The 21,722-nt window shown below is 35.8% G+C and overlaps 1 protein-coding gene across 1 annotated transcript in view; it reads left to right on the top strand.

Moving 5' to 3' along the window:
* The window catches only part of LOC136294008 (outer dynein arm-docking complex subunit 2-like), a 49,285-nt gene that overhangs the window by 14,677 nt on the left and 12,886 nt on the right, over window positions 1-21,722 (top strand). Inside the window, exons 7-9 of the mRNA XM_066191334.1 lie at window positions 467-581; window positions 11,632-11,820; window positions 12,406-12,627. Of these exons, the coding sequence (XP_066047431.1) occupies window positions 467-581; window positions 11,632-11,820; window positions 12,406-12,627 (526 nt within the window). The remainder of the gene's footprint in view (window positions 1-466; window positions 582-11,631; window positions 11,821-12,405; window positions 12,628-21,722) is intronic.

The raw sequence follows: 21,722 nt of genomic DNA, 5'->3' as shown, positions 1-21,722 counted from the left end.
CATAGTTTTGGGCATAAATATTTGTTTTGGAAAGTATTTGTTACTATATGAAAGAAGCCAGTATGCTCAAATTCAGATTTCATTTTGCATGCAGATCGTTAAAAAGTCACATGCTTGTTTTCACATTTATGAGTTCTGGTTATAATGTAGCTTACTTTATCTTCTATAAGCACTCTGAATGACAGTGCTGGAAAAAAAATAAACAACATTAATGAGATTTAGTTAGAAAACATTCTGTCTTTACATCATTTATTGGCACCCATCTGTTATAGTGGGCACTGTTTGTTGAGTATGTTGATGGCGATTAGCTGACAATAAAACACAAGCACTTGCATAAAGCAAAACAGTGTCAGAATCATGCCAGTGTTTCTTAGAGCAGTGTTCCAAACAAAGTGATGTAATTTGATATTCAACATTGTATACTCCATAATTAATGTTCCCTTTTTTTGGTCTGTTTCTGCAATAGGGTAATTGACAGTTTAGATGGAGTTCGTTTGCTGTGGTCTTTGTTGAAAAATCCTAACCCAGATGTTCAAGCAAGTGCAGCTTGGGCTCTTTGTCCTTGTGTTGAAAATGCTAAGGTAAGAAAGTATTTAAAGTAACGGTTTTGTTATATATATACTCATATGCAATTTTTATATTTGGATAATTTCCAGCAATACTTTGCTGTTTGCTACTTACACTCTATTTTATTCTGTTAACTGCTTAAAAAATATATGTATTTACTTCTCAAAAGTGGATAGTTCTCCATATAGCACCCATTATCTAATCTGTTTTGCCTTTACAGTGTCTTGTCTATTGACAAATATATTTTAGTAACTTATCGGGACCCAAGCTTACTGTTCCCAAATAAAGCATGATGAAAATCTGACAATGCTGAAAACAGAAAGCTTCTACTCACAGGCTATGAATTGCATGGGTAGTTCTAGTTGTTCTCCACTGTGAGGTAGTTCAGTTGTGTTGTTCTCAAGAGACCATCATTTGGTTTCAGAACGTCTTTTAGACTCAGTGCCAATGTAATCTTCAGGTTTTCTGCTCAGACTGCCAACAAAAAGTGCCAGTTGTGAATAGTGGTGGTTGTGCAGGTCAGTTGTGTAGAGAAGACTGAGCTATTCATTTATTTCATGTCAGTTTCCAAACAGAGATAAAATAGTGAGGATAAGCTGCAAGTCATCTCTCTGAATTCTCAGCACTAACATATGGTAAAATAAGTGGGCAAGGTTTTCTTTCCCATTAGAAGTTTCCTAGAGTACTGACTTTCTATCTTAATCCTTTTACAGTACTAACTTCCATTTCTTATTTATCTCTATATTTAATGCAACATTTGCATCTTTACTGTACCAAATTCTTGGTACAGTATATATATATCCTTCTACACAGAATTGGGGATCCTGACTATGTAAAGAATAGTAATTCTTTCAAAGTGCTAGATATCTGTAGCATCCTTTGCAGGCAGTTTCCTCTTTGGAATTGAGCACTGTGTGGCTGCTATTAATTTATGTAGATGATTCGATGATACAGATGTACAGATACAGAGGTATATGGATATAGAGATATATGGATATATAGTGAGAAAACTTGGTGTAGCGTTTTATAACTCAAACATTTTTTCATTTTTTCCCAATGATTTCTACAATGGCAACTTGCTTGTCATTTTTCACATGTTGGTTATTCTGAATTATCTTTCCATCTTTTTTTTCTAAATCTGCACTCTAGTGCAGTAATGTTTTTTGGTGCCTAATGGTGCAGTCTAAACATGTTTCCTCTGTGTAGATATGAATATACCTGCCTCTCTCTTGAACAATATTGCTAAAATGAATGTTAAAATACTACTTGATCTCAGTGCTGAGGTAATATTTCCTATGTGTAAGACTCTGCAACTTGAAGTGCCAGAGTAGAACTGCAAATTGCTAGAACTTCCACTAAAAGCACTTTTTCAGAAACAAAGAGAATAGAGGACAACTACTGAAATTATGCATTACATAGATTTTTTTTCTTCATTTTTCCCTGGGGTGTTTGATGAGTGCAAGCTATGTACACCCTTAGTGTAGCTATTCTCCTTTCATCTCTCTTGGCTGCCTGCCCTAATGCTAATCTGTGATCCCACAAAGAGTTCTTTGTGTGACACTGAGGCCAAGTGGCTCACTGAAACAAACCTACCAATAATACCCTTTCCGCTGACACTGAATAGAAAGAAATATGTACAAAGCAGAAAATACAGCCACACTAAGGAAGTGCAGCAACTATTTCTATCTAAAGAGAATTTGGGGGTTTTTTGTTCAAAGTTAATATTATTCAACAAATTACACAATCTTTCAAGAAGCAGTTTGGTTTATGCAGTGCTTGATTCAAAAGCAGTAATAAGTACATGACTTTAAAGGGTTATGTGTGTTCTGGCCTTTCTAAGCCTGTACTTGGGACTGCAAACTGTGTTTCAAATAGCTGTGAGAATGGAGTCCGTTTTCTTTCTCTGTTCTTTTGTGAAAGCTGTAGCGGTTCTCTTCTGTGTTGTGGAGGTTCACAGATGAAATTGAACTTGTTAGTAGTATCATAAACAAATTTTTATAACAATGTAATGCGACATCCATTTTTCTGCACAGATATTTTCATTTTACAACCAATGCTATTTTCTATATATTAAAAATCTTAGAAGTTAATCAAAAATTTTGATAGGGCAGTTACTTTTTAGTATGTGAATACGTTTCTCTTTCGTGCTTACTCTCACCAAAATCTGTTTAAGAGTACTTCCCATAGAATAGAATTTTATCAGTATGATGTAGCTAAGTGATATTGTTTTTTACAAAGGAATTAAAAGGAATTATCTTAATAGAAGCAGATTCTTATTAAATTAGTTCCTTACTTCCGAAAGGAAAAGTTACTACGGCAGGCACACTGCTAGTAGCAAAGTGTAAGTGCACTATCCAAGAAACACAAATGATTATGAAAAATGAATAAGAGAAGTCTACTCAACTCTGTTGATGTTGGAACAGCAATATTTAGGTATGATGCTTCTTTGAAAAACAGTACTTGTAATGTTCTCCCAACATACATCAGCCCAAACATAAACATTTGGAGAAATTCTACAAAGATGTAATTTGGGCTATAATAAAAATCACCCAGATGCATTGTGCCAATAAGAGGAACACTGCCAGCTTGAGTCTGTATGAAAATTCCTATTTCCTCACAGAGGAACTTTCTACTAGAATCTTTAAATAAATTTTAAGAAAAGAAAAGGAAAAAAAGTTCTAGAGGTTGTTTTCTGTCCTCATATTTAGTAGAGTTTTGGGTGCAAACATTAAAATGCAAATGGTAATGTCAGGCATCGTGTTTTTCTGTCCCATGTGCCTGCATATCAACTTTCAACTTTCAGTTTTAGCCTTTTTGTAGCTAAAACTGTAAGGCTTTCTTGAAGGACCTCATTAAACCATCTATGTATAGAGTTGTCCTGGTTTCAGCTAGGGTAGAGTTAATTAAGTTAATTATTTCTCAGTAGCTGTTACACTGCTGTGTTTTGTCTGTCAAAATAATTTAAGTAAAGAGTTGGAGACTGGGGGTTTGAAAGACAAGAAAGTTACTCTGTTTTCTTAAAATTTACTTGTGGAATGACATCTCACCCTTTTCTGAAACATCATGGTTTCAGTTCTACAGGAGACTGTCATGGGTGTGCTGAAAGATGATGAGACATCTAAAGTTGTCTGCATATTTCTTTCATAAGGGGAAAGAGAATGCCCATGCTGACACAAAAGAAAACCCCAAACCAAACGAAAACTAAACCAGGTTTTAGAGGGAAGGGTCATGAAATTGGTATGTGCGAAGGTCAATTAGTCTTCAGTCCTACAACAGTATTATATGATGAGTGAGTATTGCAGCTGACCAGCCTGGAATTAAACTATGGGTAGAAAATATGTTGCTGATGACCTATTCTTACATAGATTTTGCGTGTTATGGAAAGTTTAATATAACCATATGTATAAAACCACAGAGAGTATTTCTTTTCTAAGAATAACAAAGAAATGTAGTTGTAGTTGAAGTTGGAAATCTTCTAGTATTTAAGAAATAGTAAAACCATTTGCTGTTTTAAATACATTAAGATGCTTTGATTGCACATTTTACTAATTTAAAACTATAGCGTATACAGATAATTGTGCTCCGTACTGCACACTGTTTTTCCTTTGTTTTACATTTAAAAAATTTCAGTTAAGTACTACCAATGCATTTTTGTTTATGTACCATTATTGGGTTAAGCCTAAAATGTCAAAATTCCCTTCTTGTGTATGTACAGCATTTCCCAGTTTCTTTTTTTGCCTTCCTGTGCTTCTCACAATTTTACACAGAAACCTTGGTTCAAACTTAGTGCCCTAACTGCTCCCTTTCCATTTTTCTATTTCTCTTCTCTAGACATAATTTTTTACATCTGTCATACATACTTCTCTATATTTGCTCTCATTTTATGCAGTTTTTACTCCCTAGTATCTGGATTTAGATCTTCCAAGTTTTTAAGCTTTTTTATTAACCAAGTGTCAAAAGTGTACCATAAGAGAGACGAAAAGGAATTTTTTTCTTGCCTCTGAAGCCTTTCAGAAAACCAAGGTCCCCAGAGATTTAGGAAGCCCAGGAATCCAGACCTGACTTGATGAATCCATAAGTGACTGCTGTACTTGCAGGGTACATACAGAACCAGCTCATTCAATGACTCTTGACACAGGCTGCCTGGTTTAGTGAACTGTCTCTCAGGAGTTATTTATGGCCTCCTACAGCCATGTTGGAGATCCTAAACTGACACAAATTTCCCTGAGATCTTTAATGTCCACAAATATAGGAGTCCAGTTTCTGTAAAACACATAACATGGAAGCCAGGAAGCAAAGGTTGTAGCCTGTATCTCCCTCACACAGGAGCCTTGGGCCTTAAGTTCCATGCAAAGCAGCTGCCTGAGAGCTTGGAGACCACGAGAAGCCAAAAAGTTTAGGAGCTCCTGGAGACCTGGATTTCCAGCTGTTTGGCAGCTCATCAGGCAAGAAGTCAAGGAGTCTATGAAAACTAGAAGCCAAGGAGCCTGGCAGGCTACTCACCAGCCATCTGGCTGACAAGAGAAAAGATGAAGAGACATGTTGGTTATTTAGCCTGCCTTTCTGCCTGGTTTCTGTCAAAACCTTTCAAGAAGTCGTCGTGCTCTTATGGAAGGTTTTGGTTCTATTCCATTAGCATTTTCTGATGGAATGCTGTTCCACTGGAAAATATTTGACCAGTTTTTCTTGTAGCTTTGTTGATTAACAGCTACACATGATAGTCAACAGCTTGTTGTGAAACTTCTTTACTTTTAAATCTGATTCACTAATTGGATTTTTAAAACCTATAAGTGGTTTAAACCCCATCCTCCTCTTTTTTTCCCCTCCCTTCTTTGTTTTTCCTTTTTGTCCATGTCACGCTTTTCCCTGTCTTTACCCTCTCAATTGCCACTGGGTCTTCTGTAGGTCTTAAAGGAAGAAAAGAGCATGGAGATCATTGTATTTCATTTGTTACATAATATATACCAGAAGATTTCAAGCAATTGTTTTATCTAGTGATGAAACTTTTGATTGAACTAAAACATGTTTTATACTTCATGCTGCTTGTTCAGATTCTCAGTGGTCTGTAAACTTTCATCTTTTCCAACGTGTCATGGTGAGTGGTACAACATGATATGATTTTCTTCTTATATCCTGCTCTATTTCTGGAACCATGCCAGACATGCAAAGACAAAAAATGACTGTTTTAGCAGCTTCTTAGTTTGTGTTGTCACCGCATTGATTGTTTAACTAGACCATCCTCAGAACATCGTAATACTGCTCTCTGCACTTCTACAATATTAAATTACATATTAGTGATGACTATCTCGTTAACATATTAACGATTATAAGAAGTTTGCTTAGACATGTTTGAATTCAATTCAAAACAATTGAAATGATTCTAGTGATTCAGTGTTGTTTCTCATACATCTATTACTTAAATACTCCTCAAAATAATCTAAAATAATTGAGACAACTGTGGCATCAAAGGACTTTGATATTCATTGTTTCACTGCTTATATGGGAAAAAAAAAAAGGGATTTTGGCAATCACCTAGGACTGAATTTCAGGTATAGTCTGCCAGACTGAAAAATAAGGAAAACAACAGATAAAAGGACTAGTAAAAGTTGCATTAGTGACTAGGTAGAGTTCTTCCCCCCTGCATTTTTAGAGAACCTGCATTGCATGCCTTCTTGGGCTGTATGCTATCCAGTTTACTTCACTTTGGTTTCTTGAAACTGTCAAGAGCAATACAGTTGCCAAGTGTGCAATGATCAAATCCCTGAAGAGAGAGAGGAAATTCGGAGGAGGCGTTCTGTTCTTACAGGGTAGCTCTTATAGAGTAGCATTGGAACCATGTCAAAGCAACTCTGCTTTGTTGCTTTGGTCTTAGTTGCTTCTTTGAGATAAAGAGGACTGGAAAATCCGTCTTCATTGTCTGCTATTGTTTTCCCAACACATTGCATTTTCTCACAAAAGAGAAGTTGTAAGATGTCAGGAAGTAGTTTCATCTTACAAGTGCTTCTTCATCTGTTCTGTAACAGTGGAAGCCTCAATAACTGTATAGACAGGAATAAAATTAACCTTAAAATATAAAGTATTACCATATTACCATTGAGTTATTTAATAAGAACAATGAATAGAAACTTCCTTATATAAATTTTGCTTTCCGTTTTTACTCAGAAGCTGTAATATATAAACTTCTTTTCATTTCTTTATTTTTAACTTTAAATTGGTTTGTGCACTAGAATGAGAAGTTATTCATTTGGGAATAGCAAATGGAAAGCTACCTTCATTAAAGAAAAGGTAGTTTAAAGATGACTCCTGATAACTAAAGTTTGTTTGCCCAGCCATACCATGATTTTTTTGGGCAAAAATGATTCAATTTGACGAATTAGCTTTAACTCCTTAAGCTTTTTAAGATGTCCTGAGAGTCAAATATTACTTGTCTTTAGTGGAGAAATTTTATCTTTCAGGTGGAGTATACTTTAAAGATAAATACAATCGGATTTTTGAATAACGTGTTTAGCTTTAAATCTTTCAAATAAAGAAAACAGTTTTCCCTTTCAAAGAAATAGGAAAGGAATTATGTTACAAAAAAATCCAGTAGTTCTTCTACGAGACCTGTGTATCTCAGCTTAAGACTGATTAACTTTATTTATTTAATGAAAACAAACACAAAAAAACATAGCATATCATGATGAGAAGACTCAAAAATCCCAAATGTTCTCCTTGTATAAATACCACAAAGATTAAGCCCTGCAAATACCATAATAGTTTCTGCTCTTAATCAAAAAGCTGTGCAAAGCTGGTCTGTGTCATAGTATTTTTGCTCTTGGCTGAAGCCAATATTGAAACAAGTGAAAAGGGAAAGTTAACTGAATCATGTTAATAGTCATGCAGGCCAGCAAGATGAAAGTATTTAATCAAGAGTAGGCGGACGAGGCTTTTATTAACACAGCAGGTAACTTTTCTGGCCTCAGCACCTATGCCACATAGGTGTGTTTTTACTGCTTGAAATTTGCCAACTCCTCCCCTTGAATCTAATCTTAAAATAGCATTTCTCATACTTTGCGAGGATAAAAACTTCTACTACTTAGAAGATGTGGTCACTGTAGTCATGAAAGATTCTGTTATTTCTTCCTTTCTTCTTTAGCCACTTGAAACATAATTGAACAATCCATGTTTTTTCATGGATTTTTAATAACCTCAGGTTAAATGTTGCATTAAAAAGTATAATAATGATGAAGATATAAAATGAAGTTATCTCATGTTAATACAATAAAGCCTTCTTCCACCTTTCAGGGTTTATTTACATTTTTATGACTTCTTTAGATGTCTTCACATTTGGCTTCTTACTTTGTTCAACTCAGGAAATACTGCTGTTAAAACAGATGCATTCAACCTATCGTTACCACAGGCACACAGATATATACAATAAAATTATGTGTTTTATTGCTTGTTAGTGATTTTATCCATGTTTTTCTCTATAAAGACATTTTCTAGACTTTATTCTTAACTTTTTTTTTTTCCCTGCCTGATTCTGCCTGCATAGCCTTGTCAGAACAACCAGGAAAGAAGATTTTGTAATGATAGGTAAGGGAGTGGGACACATGGATAGAACATAGTATAGATAAATATGAAAGCTTAACACACACCAATAGCTGGAAATTACAAACCCTTTGGGTTGTTGGACAAAATAAATTGTTAATTAATTTAGAAGGTGGAATTTAAAGATTGCATTTTTTTCTAATTGAAACAAAAAGTAAAGAAGTATTTCCAAAGACATGTTATATATTCTTTTTTTCTTATGTTAATAAAAAAATATTAATGAAAATGCCTGAGAGTATTTGACAACTAAAATCACAGTTCCTTTACACTATGAGCAGTATCTGATAATTAATACAAAGAACATAGATTCAGAAAAATTCAGTTGTGGCCTCTGCACTCACCGGCACAGCTTTGTATAAATTCTTTTTGAAATACTGAGCTATGGCAGTTGAATATAATAAAAACACATATTTCAGTTTAAAAAAAGAAACCACCACAAAGCAAGTACGTGGTTTTGCTTAAATGATACAAAAAACATTGTGTTTGCCGTTTAAATTTCTCTGAAGAAAAAAGAAATCTTGTACATAACATAATGAATTTTAAAGCTCTCATTTTGGTCCTTCTTTCCGCTCATTGTTCTTCAAATTTCTTGCTGTTTTACTTTTCTCTTTGTCTTGCACAGACCACCAGACTACACCCACAATCACATTTGGGAGACTTCCCTGACATGTGGTTTCTGCAGTTTCCCTCTGCTTTTCATCACTGGTAGAAAGTTCTGTCCTAGTATTTACTTGGTTTCACAGATGATTATTGAAACTCTTTTCTTTTTCTTACTGCTGAATAGTTTATATGTTATTCCATGACTTTAGTGGGATGTACTCCATTACAAAATGTGAGAAGTATAAGCTTTTCAGAAGAGAAATTCAACAAGTAGGGTTATAATGACCTGGAAAGAAAACATGTACAGGTGGAAAAATATAAAATGTTGGTACTGGTCCATTAAGATGAGATAAAGGCTGTCTTACCTGTTCATGGAATATCTTTCAAAAACAGGAATAATAATATATTGATATCTGAACCATGCAGAAACACAGAATCATGTTCAGGGCCCTTTCAAATCTTACACCTTGTACTGTAGCATTTACATGTTGAACAGAAGCCTTTCTCATCTGTTGAGGCAATATTTATACACAAGGTAATGCGGTAGGGACCTTCAAAGATTGGAAGTAAGTATAAAATATTTCATTTTCTTTTCTCCTCCCATGTCTGGTAATTTAGCTTCTAGCCCTTGAATACATGTAGATAAGAAATTTGTGTGTAGAAAGCTTTCTTAGTAACCCATTACATATCGCCTTGGGTAAAATTTTAAAATTTCAAGACAAACATGAAAACTGATATGGAGAAACAGTGTTTTAATTCAGGTGATTGTCTGTAGATGCATTACATTGTGGTATGCATACACTAGCAATTATAGAGGAACATTTATGCTGGTGTATCCATGGGAAACGCTCTATAAACCCACCTGCCTCTACATGCAGCTCACATGGTAATAGAGTGGCAGGGCATTGCCCTTCCTTGTCTTTCTCAACTGCTTTTCTGAGCCACAAACCTGTACTGTCATTTTTCTGCATTTAGATTCTATTTTAATTTCTATAAGGATCTCTGTTATCTGTTCATTTTGGGGTTTTTTAGGACTTCTGCATGAAGTTTGCTCTTGGATGCTGTCCTTTTTCCACATGCTGTGGCTTCTGTTTTTTACCCTTATTCAGTTTGGCTTTAACCTCTCCCTTCCACTCTCAAGATTTGTTCTGCCTGTGGCAAAAAATGTTTCATTCCCAACGTGCCTACCCACTGCTTTTCCTTTCTGTGAGAATGAAACATCACAGCTAAGAGTTCTGTTTGACATTTAGACCCAGAACTAAAAAAAGATGGAACTGCAGCATCTTATGAAATCTTCATTTACCAACTCCATGATTTGATGGATATGCTCAGCAGAGCTAACATAACTAACAGAGCTAACATAATACAGTTGGACCCTAGTCTGTTCATAAATCAGGCCCCCAAAAGAAATAAATACAATCAAAACCATGTTTGGTCTTCAGGGTCACTCCCTAGCCCTAGGAAAGTTCATAAAATCCATGTTTGCACTTACATGAAGTCCAAAGAGTTTCAGGAGAGTGTGTAGTAGTTTTTATTCAAAGTTCTCCTATTGACCTGCTGAAACAAACAAATAAAAGTAATTCCACTTGAAGACCTTTCTTTCCATCCCTGCACATTTGTCACCACTGAGGAGTGCAAGCTGAAATTTATCCTATTAAGTTACTGCCAACCATTTGACTGCTTGACTCTTGTTTCAATGTAGTAACAGTTTGACACCAGACTGTGCAATGCCACCTTTAGATGTGCCCCCATAGCATCGCTTCAAGAAGTCTGTGCTCAAGAAATTTCTAAATCAGAGAGAATACTTTCACACTGAATAACCCTTAATGGGTTTTCTTTTTTTCTTTGAATTTGCCTAACATGTGAATTCTTTGAGACCCACTGCAATCCTGCTCCAAGGACTTCCAGCTTCTCAACCGTACATTGTTTAAAACCAGCTTTGATTCTGAACATGCCACGTACTAATTCCATTTGATGATCCCAGTTCTTCTCCTAGAAGAAAGATCCTAGTGTGCCCTTCCCACTCTTCTCAGGGTTCTGCACATCTATATCACACTGCTCCTTCTTTTTCTTTTATTACCTTGAGTGTCCTAGTTGGTTAGCCATTCCTTCTACAGAACAGTTCCCTACCACTGATTATTCTTGTTGTCATTCCCTAAACATTTTTTGATGTTATGATAACTTCTTGAAGATGGTAAAAATAGATCAGATCTGCCCACTGTATTCAACATCAAGGCACACTGTTTTCTGCTTCATTTCTATGGGGAAACTTAAACATTTTTCCAGGGTAGTTTTTGTGTCCTTTATTCACATTTCACATTGATTTTTCATACTCTGTGGTGCACCGTGGATCTCCCACAGTTGCTGTCATGACTTGTGTAATTTTCCCTCTTAAATATTCCTGAATACTCATTGGCATTGATACAAGAAAATAATATTGTCATTCCTTTGTCCTAGCTGTCAGACTAAATGTAGGAAACAGGAGACACTTAAAGTGTCTGTTGCTGTGTTAGATGCCCTACGGTGTGCAAGGCACCCATCTGGCCACTCTGATACTACTGATAAGTGAGACTTGCACCCTTCTAAAGTGACAGCTTGAGACTTTTATACCCTGAGGTATGAAAAATGATAAATGATAGATACCTTTATTTAGGCATTGAATTTCTGCCTGTATGGTGGGATGTAAAACAATCTAACTCTCATACGTCAATCAGAAGAGTTCCAAGTTCCAAATTAGCCATATTTCTTGGTGAAGGCAACACAGCTATAGCTGCAGTTTTGAATAAATATGTCATGCCAATCTCTTTTTTAAACATTTGCATATAAATACTGATTGAATATTTAAAAACTACATTTCTTTTGATTCTCATTTAGAATTCTGGGGAAATGGTTCGATCATTTGTTGGTGGCTTGGAACTGATAGTCCATTTACTAAAATCAAAGGATAAAGAAGTTTTAACAAGTGTATGTGCAGCCATTGCAAATATAGCTAAAGATCAAGAAAACTTAGCTGTTATGACAGATCATGGAGTTGTCCCTTTGTTGTCCAAGCTAGCAAACACAGTAAGTAACATTTAAACATATTATACAAAACATTGGAATTTCTTATGTCTGACTGCATTATGCCCAACTAAAAGGCTGTGACAACAGCAGTAGATTTTGCAGCAGTACAAGGAAGAGCTGTAGAATCATTCCTCTATGGGACATATATTGGACATGAAAACAGTCTGTGTCTGCTACTAAAATTGATTTGGAAGATGAGCTTCATTTTAATAGTTACTGTTGCAGAATATTGTTTTTGAGAGGTGCAGCTGCCATATGAAAAAGCACAAAGGGTTGAGAAAACAATAAATTTGAGCATGCAGAAAAATCTCACTGATGGGGCCATATTTTACATTTTAATGCTATCTCATCTAATTTCCATTCAGTCTAAAAGTACCTTTGAAATAATATAAAAATTTGCAGCACTTGCTATAAAAGAATATTAAGGGACTTTAATAGCTCTATGCCTTACAGCTCTCTCCAGTTTTAATTGTACTGCAATTAAATTGGGATGCCTTAAAGATGTGTGGGAATGCAGTTCTGCCTTCTGATGATTTTTTTGTTGTGTGTGTTGACTTTAATTTGTTATGTTTCTACCTTCTTCAGAACAATAACAAGTTAAGACGTCACTTAGCAGAGGCCATTGCCCACTGTTGCATGTGGGGCAGCAATAGAATTGCCTTTGGAAAGACCAAGGTTGTGGCTCCTCTAGCACGTTACTTGAAGGCAAAGGATCCATTGGTTCATAGAGCTACAGCTCTAGCTTTATATCAGCTTTCAGAGGATCCCAACAACTGTGTCATCATGCATGAAAATGGAGTGGTGAAGGTGAGGTGGAAGCTTTTTCTTCTTTGGGATTCAAACTATTGAAGAGGTTTGGCATGGTCAAGAAAAGAGATCTTTAATTTGAAATAGTTCTTGGATACTGCTGTGTACCTCAGATTTTCTAAACTTTATCCTAAACATGTTTGGTTAATTAGTGAATTAGGAAATAGGATTTTGGTGCCAAAAATATTACAGCTAGGTGGGTTTTGGGAGTGGAAGTATTCAACGTGACATTCACCTTTAGAGTACTTGACTCTGACCTAGGCTGGTAGTGACATGACATCAGCATTTTGTCTTTCTCAAATGACATTTGCTAAAGAAGTTGAATTATCTTAATGGATGGTTGTCTAATATGGCAGTAAGTCACCTAGACATGGAGTGTAACTGGATTTGGGGACAAATTAATATAGAATAAGAGAAAGGCTTAATTTACCTGGAGCTGTTTTGGTGAATTCTGCATTTACTTATAAAATTCTTATTTTAGGAGTTAAGCATAATCACATTCTGCTAAGATCTTATCCTAGAGCAAAATTTTCTTTCAAAAAGATTTTTTTGTCAAAGTTTTGTCTCACTGGTTGAAGGCAGAAGAGTTATTCCTTTGGCACAAGGGAGATGAGCATTATGGCTTTAGAGATGGAGATAACAGGAGTTTCAATTTTCATAAATTCCCTGAAAGATTCATTGTATGCAGACCTTTCATTTTACTTGATGTTCAGGTAAATGTATTTACAGTAAGAATTGATTTATAATGCAGTGTTATTATTAATGTTTATTTTATGCCTGCATTTATGATAGTGTACTTCGTTGTGAGCAGATTCAGTTCTGGCACAGTAAATGGTCCTGGATTATCATGTGTTTATCTGTAGCTGGCTTTAAAGGATCCACTGGTCAGAAATACTTAAGCATTCAGTTTAAGGGCCAGTACTTGAACTTATTCAAATCTAAGCTACTCTTCCAGCACTGGAGAGTAGTACCTACCTACCACAGTCGCATTATATTGGCTATACAGCCAATAGCATGGAGGAATATTTGCTGTACTACAGCATTAGCACTTGTTGTCTTTTTAATATTGCTTCTCTCTCTGTTCAGCTGGCACAGTCCATTTTCTGACCTCCTGTCATCTGTTTTCTTTCATTTTATTATGCAGATTTCAGATTTTGTAAGTTGTAGTACACTGATTCTGATGATGCACTTTTAGAATAATTCCACATCACTCTAAGTTCACCTTTATTTTTCAGTCCTAGTTAAAGTGTTTGGACTAACAAAAACCAGTAATTTGTACTTCCAGATAAATAGGGTTGTAGAGAAAAATATAAAGTGTTCAATGTTTTTTATTCTGGATTTCCCAGATATGCTAGTCCAAGTACTTTTGTTCTGTGTTGCCAGCGCTGAGCTGATAGTGAAGCAGATCAACACATGCACCATGACAGCTCAGGGCACAGATCTTTAATCCAACAACATTTAAGAGCTTGACTCCCTTGCTGGCACTGGTGGAATTGCCATCAAGAACCAATAACTGGAGTTTGAGAAGGCTAGAAAGGCATTCCCAGATGGCAAGGAGAGTGGGTGGAGGTTTAATTGCATAAATGCAAGAGTCTGTACTGGGCTGAGTCCTGCCTGGCCTATTCAGTTGGTCTGCCCAGCGCAGGTGAGACAGTAGTTGCAGCAGTGTCTGTACTGTTGGATATCTTTGCTCAGTGTTTCTCAGTAATGACAGAATGCCTGCATGTTTTCTTTCTTCTAGCCTCTCCAGTGAATAGCTGACTGAAAGCTTACTTTGTATTTGTATAGAGGTTGTTTTGTACAGGTTATTCCAGGACCAATCATATTTTTTCTAGGAAACTTCTTTGGATTTGTTTATTATTTTTTTCATCTTTTACCAGATATCTGGTGTTTCAGTGATCATGCACAGTTGGATTAATGTCACAGCCTCTGTAGTTGTGACTGGGTTGCAATACTTGCCTAATCCCAGGTGTTCTTCATGTGCTGTGTTCACACACAAAGAATGTGTGATGCTTCAGGGAAACATTTAGCCTGTGTGAATGACACAGTTGCTGAGTGCTTTAACAGTTCGTCAGAGATTTTCTCAAAGCATTAGACTTTCTGACCGTTACCTATTCAATGTGTGTATACATATTTTTGTCCAGGAAACCAGTAATAAAATTATAAACAGAAAATAATTTCAATTAGATTGTTGTATTTCACATTTTACTACTGCTTCAAGTATTATTTGTGAATCACAAAACAACAGTTGTGAGAGAACCAGTGTTGGAAATCTTCACCTATTTGTAACTGCACCCAAAATACATTCAATTTTCTCCAGTGAGTCCATGTGATAGAAATCTTGGGAAGTCACTGGTGTATGTCAGCTACCATGTGAAATTCTGAGGATTCAAATGGGGATTTTGGAGGAAGTTTAGAAAGGCAGTTTATGAAGTTTTTCGTTTCTATTCAGTTCCACAATCAATGTTCTTATGACCAGGAATGGAACAATGGTTATGACCTGTGACAGATGAATAAATGCTTTCTTTCTACCAAACACCAGAGCGTATTTCCTCTTTCTCAAAAATTCATGGCTGTGCTGGAAAATAGATTTGCATTTTCAAAGATCCAGTAATGACATGTAGGATGCTAGACAGCAGGAGAAATACACATCAGAGAAAGGAACAGGTATCAGTTTGAATTCAAGATTGGAGATAACCAGCCACAAACCAAGGGAGAAGAGAAATCCAGTGAGGGTTTGGCGGTTTACAACTGAGATAAGCATGAATATCAGGCAACATTCTTTATGCTTGGAGTCTGTCACCAGAAGAGAAATAGGAAAATTCACAGGCAACGGAAAGCAGCACCACGCCAGCACCACATTCTTCATGGAAACACCAGAACATTTTCCTTAAAGCTCTTGCAGAGGAACAAAGATGTCCACCTATATTTGCCTGCTGCTGAACCTTAGAACGGTCAAGCTCATTCATGAAAAATATGTCTAACTGTGAGTAAGAGTATAGGTTTCTTATAAGAGATGCCCTCGTAAGACAAATTGTAAAAACACTGGGGAGGAAATGGGAGACTGAGGAAGTGCAGTTACTTTAGTAGTGAAAAGATGAGTGTAAACATGTTTTAAAGGAAGAAGTAAAGTCATCAGAAGATGCTAAAAAGCATTTAAATCATTATCCTGCAGACCATGTCAAGGTAATACAATGCTACTCTGGGCTACAGTTACTCTTCTTCTTGGTTATGTTGGCAAGCTGTAGATTTGGATTGTTTCTGAAGTGAGCTAGTGAGGATGGTGGTGTGATAGGACAGGAACTCATGCAACTGCTCATGGTATACCTCTTAAAAGGCTTCAGAATGAAAAAAAAGTTCAAAGTATATACAAGTGAAAAACATGTAGCTGATTATTCGTGGTCATTCTTCCTTCACAAAAGAAGGAAGATGGAAGAATCTCTTATGGAAGTTAACTTCTGCTATTGCAGAAGTTAATTTCTGACTTTGTAAGTGATATAAAGGATTTGGTTTTGTGGATGATGATGATGATGATGATGATGATGATGATGATGACGACGATGATGATGATGATGATGATGATGATTTCTGTGTAAAGAAGGCTTAGGAAGTTTGAATGGCCTCATCCCCTACAGAGTTGAGGACAGTCATTTATTATGAGGCTAATGAGACTCTGAGCAGTCTCTGAGGAGATTATTAAAGTAATGAAGAAAATAAGAACAAGAGAAAATAAGCAGCCAAAGTCAGGCTGTGGAAGAACAAAATTAATCAAATTAGTAATTCATCCTAACTTTAAGTGTTTATACTGTACACGTGCCAAACTGAAATAGTCATCCCAATTCTTATAATAGACAAGGAAGAGAAATAGGTTTTTACTGTTTCATTTCTTTTAATTTGGAAGTTTATGCAAAAATAAGGCACCTTGGTTTCTACTGGCAATGTTTTCTGGTCTCCTTTGGCTGTTTTGACAGTGCAGGTTCAAAGGTCAGATCAGCACATCTAGGCTGTAGATATCCATGTTTAGTGGGGTGAATCCCATCCAAGGCAGTGGAGAACTTTTAAAAATGAGCATACAGTCCATTTCATTATTAGACAAGAATGACAGAATTCTGAATATTACTGCAATAAGGAAGACCTATTAAAAATATTAATTTTTTTTCCTAGAAGAATACAGATGAGTTGAATTTAAATGCTGTGATGGTGATGAAACTCAATCTCCCCAGCCGTAACTGAAGCACACTGAGTATGATCTAATAATGCCAGATGTTTTAAATTAGTGGATCTAACTAACTTGAATCCAAGGATTTTGAAAGAGATCTTTGGAGTATTAAGGATGGATTCCTTTCATCTAACTTTGGCCACTTGTAGGTATGGAGTTTTAAGTAGTCTAAACTAAGACACCTTCTATAGGCAATGGAAAGTGAGAGACACCTGCAGATTTACCCTAGCTGAAAATAGATGCCCAAGATATCTGCAAAGAATAGATTCATGAAAGTGCCTAATTTTCTCCACTGAATGTAGAAAGGACCTAGGTGACTAACTCAGACTAAACAGCTAGCTTTCAGACAGCTGAATTTAAATTAATATCCTCCTGGATGTTGATTTTCAACAAGCTTGTGGTACAGGGAAAGTTGCAGGGCTGGAAGAGGGGTAATATGCCAGTATTTAAAAAGCCTGAATAAGATTATAGTCTGGTAAACTGGACACTATTCTCATGTTACATAGTTGTAGGTCCATATGTTATAATGCTGGAAGGATCATTTTAATGACCAAGTCTGACTAGCCTTGCTCATGCAGAGCAGAGACATTGCTTCATTTTTTTCTGTTTGGAATAGAGTATATCTTTTAGAAAAACACTGACTCTTTACTTAAAAAATTCCAGCAATGGAAAATCCACCAGAGACATCATAACTTGTTCCAGTAGTTAAATACCTTCCCCATAAAAACATTTGCACCTTATTTGTAGCCTACAGTTTGTCTAGCTTTATCTTATGCAATTACATGTACGATAGTTTTGCTTGGTAAACTGACAAGCCCTAGATAACTTCTGTTCTCATATACATTCTTATTGAAAAAAATTAAATTGTGTGTCTCATTGTCATGTTTTTAATTAGCTAGGCAAGTGTAATCGCTGATGGAATTTCTATATTTTTAATTCTTTAATTGTATTTGTGTGTCAGTTCTGATTTTTTTTTATTTTTGAACTTTTCTTTTTGGACTGAATTGCAACATGCCTCAGGACAAAATTCAGTATTCCAGTAATATCTGCATGAATACTTAAATCAGGTAAAATAACTTCCCTGTTTCTGTGTAAGCTCTGTTTGAGTATCAGAGATTTTCATTATTCTGTTTGACCACAGTATTGCCCTCAAAGTTCATATTTGGCCAGTTTTCTACTTTGATTCTCATGTCTTTTTGGAAATGGATCCCCAGGTTAAACCTTTGCATGCTATAATGTTGGCCTTCATGCACAGGAGTAAAAATCACCAGTGAATTTAGACCTTGTGATATAAGCCAATTTTTTTCAGGTGATTAAATCAGATTTTAATTTTTGTCCAAACACTTCATAAATGTCAGATGACTTAGCTCTCATTTTTGTAGGAATAATTCACAATTCAAAAGCAGCCACAAAATGTGTTCAAGCATTTTATTGTTTAAGAAAGGCAAATATTCAGAGACCAACACAGTGACTCTTGTAATGCCTTTAAAACAAAATACTGCCTTTCCACAGCAGAGGATTGCAGCCTTGGCAGAGATAAGATTCATTAGAAAACTGAAGGGGTTTATTGGCTGAGAAAGTGGTAAATACTTTTGAATTGTAGAGACACAAGTGTACTAAGGTCTGTGAAAGAAGACCAGTGGCTTTGATTGTAAAAGGTGAAGCTAAAAAATGCTTGTTCTGTCTGCCAGTGAAATTCTACCTTTGCAGGTACCCAATTAGATGGTACATAAATATTCTAAAACATTTAAGGAGATCTTCCCACTGAGGTGATTTCCTGTATCTCATACGAGAATCCTTTGATCTTTTTACTTGAAATTTCTGCTTGAATTCTGAACTAATTAGCTAAGATATAATAAAGTTATTAATTTTTTTATTTATGCTTTTTTTTTCTGTGTACTGTGATGCTGCTTAAAGGCATTGATGACAGATAAAAAGTTCACTTTGCTAGAGAGTGACGTGTACCTGTATGAGAAGAAGATGACTCCAGAAAAGTTTCAATTTAAATGTAACACAAAATAAGGTGGAGGTGAACAAACAGATAGGACTGGAGTGCTAGAAAAATTATGTAAAATATTTATATGTTCATATTTGATAGTTTAAGCAAACCAGAAAACATTTTTTACTGCTAATTCATAGCTGCAACTCGATCATCTTAAGCAAAATGTAAATAGCGAATACTGACTGTAAGCTTTTTGTAAAAATCTAGAACCACTGCAGAGTAGCCAGTCACCCAGACTTTAAGGCACTCACACCATATGGGAACCATAACTGGTGCTGTTGGCAGGTTTTTCCATGTGTGTGCCTGTGCTGAAGGCTACATGAAGTCAAAGTAAATTAGTCTCTGTTGAGCTTTGCATTGTTCTGAGCAGCTTTTATTTTCCAAATTCATTTAAAGATATTTTTCTGTGCTGCACTATGAAAAAGTCAAATTTCTCCTGTTCTTGTTCCATTGTACATACAGAACTAACTATTTTGGGGCTAGAGGAACCATATACCTAATGAGTAAGGTACCTGAAATGCAGATGATCAGAGTTTTCATTCAGGTTCTGATACTTTTTATTATTGAAAGTGTCTATCCAACATACCCCTGCATAGAACTGATCTTTAGTCTTACTCTGGGGTCTTGTTTATGCTTCTATTTGCCCAACATGGCAGTGTTCTATTTTCTTATATTACAAACGGATGCCTTCTGGAATGCCAGTTGTGGTAGCTTATTAGCACATCACCAGGAGTGCTGAAAAATAAATTTCAACTGCTTAGTACAATAAAGTGGGCAAAGAGGACACTCATGCCCTAAGAATGGAACTTGATTTGTATAATCATACCTTTTAATATTCTTTTAAATTAGTCTTTTCATCAGGATACAGCCTGAAGAGGTGCATGGCATGGGGGGGAGAGGGTGGATGTGTTCATCTTGGGCTTGTTGGTTGGTTGGTTTTGGTTTATTTGGCAAAGAAGGCATTACATCTATAATGTATCTTCTGAATCCTATGTGGACTTAATAAGAGCTATTTGTCCTTTTTGAGTTCAGTTCTTAGTGGCAGAACGGTTAGGCTCTTCTATTCCCTTGTAATACTCCAAGATATAAAACCAGTTTGTTTAACCACGATTTCTGAAAGTTATTGTGAAATGTAGATTTCATATTTGGAAGGTTTTTTATAATGACTGTGTTAAAAAATACAACTTCTGTAATTTATTGTGCAGAGCTTCCAGAAAACTGGTCATTGTTTGCTAAAGTCATAAATTCCTACAAGAAGTTTTGGCTAACCATTTTATGTGCAAAGACTTTCATAAGACCAGCTTTATGAAATAAATGTGAATTACAAAACATGGAAGACAATTACTAGTAATCTCTACTGAAAACATTCTAAAACCAGCCTTTTATCACATAGTATATTTATCTGGAGTATAGAAAATGAAATGCAAAAGCACTGGCACCCACTTCTTTAGGAGTATTTGGCAACAGGTTTGATTGTTTTCTTGTGGTGGCCTTAGGTGAGAACATTAAATACACAATATGGAATTTTACATTATAAAGCAAGGTTTAATATATCTTTATAAATTAATCCAAAATATTTCATGTAATATCTATGCAATCGTACTGTTGGGGTATAACAGTATGTATTTGCAATTTACATATTTATGTTGTAATTTTTAGTTTAGAAACACCCCCTTTGTAACTGTAACTGTGATGGTTTGATCTGTTCAGGTTCCACAGTTCAGGCTGGAGATTCAGCGCCTCTGGCACATACTCCAAGCTGATGCCTGTTACTTTTTATAACAGTTGTTACAGTTCTTGGACATCAAGAAAGAGGGCACTAGATTCCAAAATTTCTGCATGTCTTTTGTCTACAGAAAATATGCCAAATCCCTTCACCCACAAATGTATTGATCACATCACACTTGAATTTTGGATATAAGATATTCCATAAACTAAGTCACATACTAGCATGTTTTATTCCATTTCAGAAGGATTAATATAAATTGTCAGTGTTCCACCAGTTTCCATTGTGTTAGCAAGTGCCAGGTTGCTTTGAACATTTTGCTTACAGTTTCAGCTCCTGAAAGCAGGAGCCAGTAGCTGTTCTACCTTCATAATAAGCAAAATGTCACCATTCATAAAGGAAGGGTACTTTTATGTAAAGCATTTTGCTTTTGCACCATTGACAAAGGTAATGAAGTTTGGCTTTAGTATAGATTAAGCCTCAGAGGTTAGATTACTTTTTTTCAAAATTCACATTACTGAAGTTTATGATATGTAGCAAGTGTTCTGTAAAAATCTGGCTGGTTGTGGATGGGAAAAAACAGCAGCCTAAGGGAGATCAGCTTATTTTTGCCCAAACTCTGTGCTTCAGGAGATCTCTAATTTTGTAACATTTGGATAACAAACCTAGAGGCTGGCATAAAGCTCCTCTTGGCACATTTTAAACATCTTTTAGTCTTATAAAAAGAAGCTTGTCCCACTAAGCTGTACGTTTGTTGGAGCTGTTTAACAGTAGCTGTGCCCTGCAGCTCTTTTAGTGATAAATGAGCCATTTCAAATAAGGGCAATTGCAGCCAACTGTGCAGAAGGAATCATTAAAAAAATTTAAATAGACATTTTTGAAGCTTGAAAATGCACAAACAAAGTATGTTAAATCAAAATATATGCTGCTCCTTTTAATGGAAAAGATTGCTACTGGCTAAGTCTGCCAGCTTCAATAGGTGTGCCAAAAAGCCAAGGAATCTGGCAGAATCCGCAGATAGCAGTTCCATCTTTCATCTATATTTCTTTTCTGTATTTATCTTGCTTTAGAAAATGCAGAGAATGTCTTTTCCTTCTGACTTGGCACTATTTCCAAACCACAGAAATACACAGAGCAGCTTCTTGCAA

The sequence above is a fragment of the Chamaea fasciata genome, unplaced genomic scaffold (assembly GCF_029207755.1).
Source record: "Chamaea fasciata isolate MVZ Bird 193981 ecotype frontalis unplaced genomic scaffold, bChaFas1.0.hap1 SCAF_1, whole genome shotgun sequence".
Classification (NCBI taxonomy): domain Eukaryota; kingdom Metazoa; phylum Chordata; class Aves; order Passeriformes; family Sylviidae; genus Chamaea; species Chamaea fasciata.
This window is presented reverse-complemented; position numbering and strand designations above follow the sequence as displayed.